Raw genomic sequence first — 5883 nt, forward strand, 5'->3', positions numbered from 1 at the left:
CTAATATCTAACGGACCTACAGGAGTATACTGGACAGGATTATCACTCTAACGGACCTACAGGAGTAAACTGGACAGGATTATCACTCTAACGGACCTACAGGAGTATACTGGACAGGATTATCACTCTAACGGACCCCTACAAGGTGTATAACATACGGTAAGAAGCTAGATATTAATATATATTTACACATTTATTGTTATATTCATATCATTGAAAAGGCCACACATGTAAAAACTTTCACGCAGCTTTTAACTTAGATCATAATGTTACCTGATTCTACTGTCACAAAAGTAATAAAAGCTATTTGAGTAGCGCGCATGTTCTCGATCACCAATCAAACATCCGCATTTACCATGTTCCGACTTTGTACCCGGCCGTGTGTGGGAGTTATTGTCCAATTGGCTATCATTCCTAGCTATTGTTCTTACCCGGCCGTGTGTGGGAGTTATTGTCCAATTGGCTATCATTCCTAGCTAGTGTTCCTAGATCTGTTGCGTTCTGAGGAAGGCATCGGTCAAACCATTCATGGAATAGTCCCTCTTGCCATTTGAAGCCTTACCCCACTGTTTGGTGATCCGTCTTGAGTATGCCATGTAGATTATTAGATATTAGAAAGTGTAACTTAGCCGTTGATTACTGAAAATAACGTAATCGACTGGGATCGCCTGTTTGATCATCATACAACCCGATTTTAGTTATCCACTAAGTTTAATCCTCTACTAGCACGTCAAGGATAGTTTGGACGGCCCTTTAGATGTCACGTATATACCGTGTTTGTGTCGGCTGACGTCGCCAGTTGCTGGGCTTTTTTCATTTATGTGCAGGAGAAGATCAAACTGTTTATACAAATATATTTACACTTGCAAAGTTTTGTCACTATATAACAATACCAGACCGATTTGTTTACCATTCTTGCATGGAAACATTGACCTTTGAACTTGCATATGAAAATATGACAGGATACGGGAACTACTTTCGCCAATTTTAAAATAAAACAGCACGCTTTGTTTACCATTGTTAAATGTATAAAAATAACATGTTTGACAATATCAAATATGATAATCTATCAAAATATTTTTGTTATTTATGTTAATATCATAATTAAAAAACAGAACTATTTTTTACCGCGGAAAAAAAGTCTCAATTTGTTGTGAAGCGTCACCATTGGCTGTTCTAATAATTGACTCCTCCCACTGTGTCCGACTTTTATATGATTTTTTTTATTTACAAAGAAAATATATTGTAATCACAAAGACTTATAGAAACAACATCCGTAAGTGTAAATATAGGGATTGGATTTCACTTTTATGTTAACCATGCTTTTATGGAGCAATTCCTCTAAGAATATATTCTAAATGGGGCGCGCTAAATCCTTATATATGTACAGGGGCCTTAATGGATTCAAATATCAACATGTAATTTCCGTGTAAACATGTTAATACAAATTAAATCAATAATATAACTCTTTTGTATTTCAGAGAAGGAGAATGAGGAATTTCTGTAGTGAACTGATCACTGCTGTAGTAATTCTCCCAGTTACGGCCGGGAACTACCGGAGGCGACAGAATGGCTCCTGGTATTACGACGGTACCATATCCTCTATGGTTTTCTTCCTCGTCTTCCTCGCTGTCGTCATCATATTTACAGTTAGCAAGAACATTGATATTGACCAGGACAAGCGTCTAGGGATAGTGTTTGTGTTATTGACCGTTGTCTTTGTCATAGGAATGTTTGCATGTGTTGTATTGGGATGTATAGTAAACAAACATGGTCTTAACTATGTCGTGCTGCGAAAGCATGAAAACAGTGTCACCAAACTACAGTTAATCTTCCTCTGGATTTTTGGAATAGTCTCCGGCTTGTTTTCAGGTTTCCTCGTGGGACAACAAATTCAGTGTAAGGTATTTAGCCCCAATATTGAGGGAGACGGTGGATTTTTCTGGGATTCCAGGTGCATCTTCAATGTAATAACAATGCTATTTCTGTTGACAGAAATTATTTTTATCACCTATTTCGCTCAGTTCGAAATGAAGCGATCTACATCCATCCGCTATGTCCTATTCATACTTGTCTGTGCGAATATTTCTGTCTGGTTACATAGTATCATCATAGACAATGAAACTTTCTCTGAGCGTATGATGGACGAACAATTCGGAAACAATAGTATCATACCCGCCTGTCTACAAAATGGTTCTATTGGAAGTCTTATTGGCCACTCCAAACCTGTATTAGGTCCATGTTTTTTGGAGTTCTTTTTATTATCTATAACTATTCTTTTCGAGATGTGGCCTCCCGCTATGATACGTACATCTAATGACGTGCTACCAACGTATCAAGATGTTGTAGAGTTGAATTGTTCTGTGAATGAAGAAACGACACTTCTAGGAATCACAGAAACTGATGGGAACAGTTTGTCTGGGGCCGATTGGACAGTTAACCAACTTGTTACCTTAGTCGTAAGTATCGGGGTTGGCCTAGGATGTGTTGTAGGGTACATTGTGTGGGTGATTCACCAAGGATCCCAAATGCGGCTGGTAATGGAATGGTTCGCCGTAGTCATCAACTCCATCATGATTGGAGCTAACTTAGTGGGATTCTTTTGCTTAGTTCATTATTGTAAGCCAGATAGAATACCCAAACCTTTAAAGGTCAGCGAGTACGTATATATGTCGTCTGCCTTTGGTATAGTCATGATACATGTCTGTGATATACTCACGGGCCTCCTGTCACGAGACAATTCTTCAGATATAACACTAACCTCATACATTCTGGCAATAATACAGGACTACCTACAAGTTGTGTTTCTGCTTCACGCCAACAGGTGTAGCAAGTCTGACCCACATTCCAACACCCATCTACTAGATTGTGTTCTTATGTTTCTTCTAGTTATGAACTTTTATAATTGGGTGATAGATGGCTTTATACTTGCATCATTTCCTGGTGTCAGACAAGTTGAACAAAAGGTCCTTGGGAGCATCCTATGGAGTCTCTACCACGACATACTCCTACCAGTTGGGGTGTTTTATAGGTTTTCGTCGGCACTGGAATTTTTTATGACATTTAGGGTGTATAATGGCCGTCTATAACTTATCGTTATCCGTTGAATAAAAAATGTGTTATGTGAGATTGAAATCTTATAACAAATACTCATTTTTACTATGCTGCATTTTACGAAAAGGGAAGCTACATGTAGTATCCCAAGCAATACTTTCTTTAGTAACCATGACCTTGACCATCGAACCCTTATAAGTTATCTGGACATGCAGGCATAAGGTAGAGTTTGATAACTTCTTCAAAACGTAATCAGCAAAACAACCAATTCTCAAAATTCATCTAAACATCACAATTTTTACCCAATGGAAACTGGGAATTTATAGGAATGAGAAGAAAGATTTGAATATATTCAACAGAAAGAAATATAAAGAATAATGTGAGGAACTATAACTCGAGATAATTTATCAAAGGAAAGAAAATTAATCAGAAGTATATAAATACATGTCAGGAATTGTGAACCTTATTATATAAAGTTATTTCTGATATGAAGTCCCCACAACGATAAGTAAAACAACCATGATTGAAAATGTTAAAATCTTACCAACATGGAAACGGAAATCAATAAGTAAAGCTTGGTATCTTTTGTAACTTCCAGATTTCTTTTTTTTTTTTTTTTTATAATTTACTTTTTATTCAGTGTTTTCATCAAAAAATGTACAATACATAACTTTCTCACACATACACACACACACACACCCACACATACTAAGGCTTGTATACACTCAATCAATTAAATTTGTATAAATCAAAGATATTCAAAATTACTGTAATTAATCATTTATCACATACACACATTTATACACACACACACATTTATACACACACACACCCATACATATGTCCCACTCAAACATCAAATGCAGAGAAAACTAAATAATCAAGATTTCTGTACTGTAAATACATTGCATCAATTACACTCACAATTTACACATGTGTAATTTCTTTACTACAATTTGTTTATATATTTCACCATCACATACACACACATACACACACCCTCCCATGCATACCCTCATATACCCGCTTCCTCACATGAATAAACACTCTCACATACATACACACCCTTACATACATATACATGTACACCCTTACACACATGTACACCCTCACTAACACATTAAATACATTTGAATAGTATGCTAGGAAACATCAATGTTTACATGTATATGGACAAGTAGTGGAATAAAGGGGGGGGGGGGGATGAGATAAAAAGAAAAAATTCAAAAGCCTTTATTCACTCACTCTGTATCCTAGACAGTATCCTACAAGGTATTGACTAAGAGAGAGAGAGAGAGAGAGAGAGAGAGAGAGAGAGAGAGGGAGAGAGAGGAAGAAAGGAGAAGTAGATTTAAGGTAGGGTGAGATGGCAGAAATGCAACTAAGAAGACTGTACAATTGTTTTTAATTTTCTAATTTATATTCTTTTTTCAAATATGAAGTTATCAGCTATGTGAAAGGCTCCTTCATAATCTAGTAAACAGAAGTTAGAAGCAATATATTCAAGCAATTGTTTTGGAGATATTCTAAAACAAAAACAAAAAAATATACAAGTTACAGCATTATAAGTCTATTCCATTTGTTCCATTCATTTTCAAATTTGCGTTTAGCATTTTCACCCTTACTATTAGCAATGTATTTTTGAATCGTGTAATTATCCTTAATAATATTGATGAGAGCGTTTATACTTAGTGAGTTATGTAAACATCTCATTCTGTAAATATATTGTTTTACGATAATAATGATTTCATTATCAACTCGATTACTTGGAATGAAATTTTGATGAATGAGGCCAAAAAGAAAACTTTTTTTATTAAATGAGAATGGTATAAGTAAAGCTTCCATTAATGAATCTAGACTATCCAGTAGTTTTTGAACTTCTTGACACTCCCAAAGTAGATGGGTTATGGTTTCTGGTTCAGAATTACAAAGTACACAGAGAGGGGAGGCAACTATTTGAATTTTGAATAAAAAGGAGTTAGTAGATAATATATGATGAATCACTCTAAACTGAAACCATTGAAGTTTAGTGTTTGTTGTAACATGAAATGGTAGTTTGTAAAATCTATACCAAGTTTGTTTATTAATGTCTTCAAATATAGTATTCCACTTTCTGATACCAGAGGGTATAACATCAGATTTGTTTAAAATATTGTAAAAAACTTTTGACCCTTTTTTTTCTCTGAGAAAGAAGTGTAAATTAATAGGTACATATGGGTAAAATATCTCATCAAAATGTATATCATATGACGAGATAAATTGTTTTATTGCTGAGATAATGCCATGATATTGCAAGAAATTTGTGTTTACTTGGTATTTTTGAATAAATTCAGCATACGTATAAAATTCACCTGTGTTCGCCTCTTTAATCAAATCATTTATTATACAAACTTCCAGATTTCTTGATCTTGGTGAATTGGAGAAATGAAGTCAGTGAGACTAAACAAATTAATTTGTGTACATTTATTTTGTAAGAAAATCGATAATTTTGTCTATCACGATTTCAGGTAAATTATCATGAAGGGATCATTGTTGTATATATTTAAGATTAAATACTTGACAAATGATATAACTTACATAGCATAACATATGATATGTTAAAGATGCTTATCAATTTCAATCAGTTATACAGAAAGTGGTCGTATCAAAGCATGGTACTTGGTCCGGAGTCCTGAGTTGTCCCTTTGTCACGGTCGTATTCCTCTGGAAGGTACAATCAAATCTTGATTATCTCAGTTTAGTCAGCAGTAGCCGATATATCGTCTTCCCTTGTTTCTCAAAAGAGGTCGCTGTCAGGCCTGGAACTTGTCTAAGTTTCCACGTCGCACA

At 35.2% G+C, this 5883-nt stretch overlaps 1 protein-coding gene across 1 annotated transcript; it reads left to right on the forward strand.

Annotated features, from left to right (window-relative positions):
• Positions 1-12: 12 nt before the first annotated feature.
• On the forward strand, positions 13-3665 carry LOC117332369. Its single transcript, XM_033891256.1, has 2 exons — positions 13-159; positions 1482-3665. Exon 2 carries the CDS (start codon positions 1491-1493, stop codon positions 3087-3089), a length of 1599 nt encoding a protein of 532 aa, XP_033747147.1. The 5' UTR covers positions 13-159; positions 1482-1490; the 3' UTR covers positions 3090-3665.
• Positions 3666-5883: the final 2218 nt, after the last annotated feature.

Source organism: Pecten maximus, chromosome 8 (assembly GCF_902652985.1).
Source record: "Pecten maximus chromosome 8, xPecMax1.1, whole genome shotgun sequence".
Classification (NCBI taxonomy): Eukaryota; Metazoa; Mollusca; class Bivalvia; order Pectinida; family Pectinidae; genus Pecten; species Pecten maximus.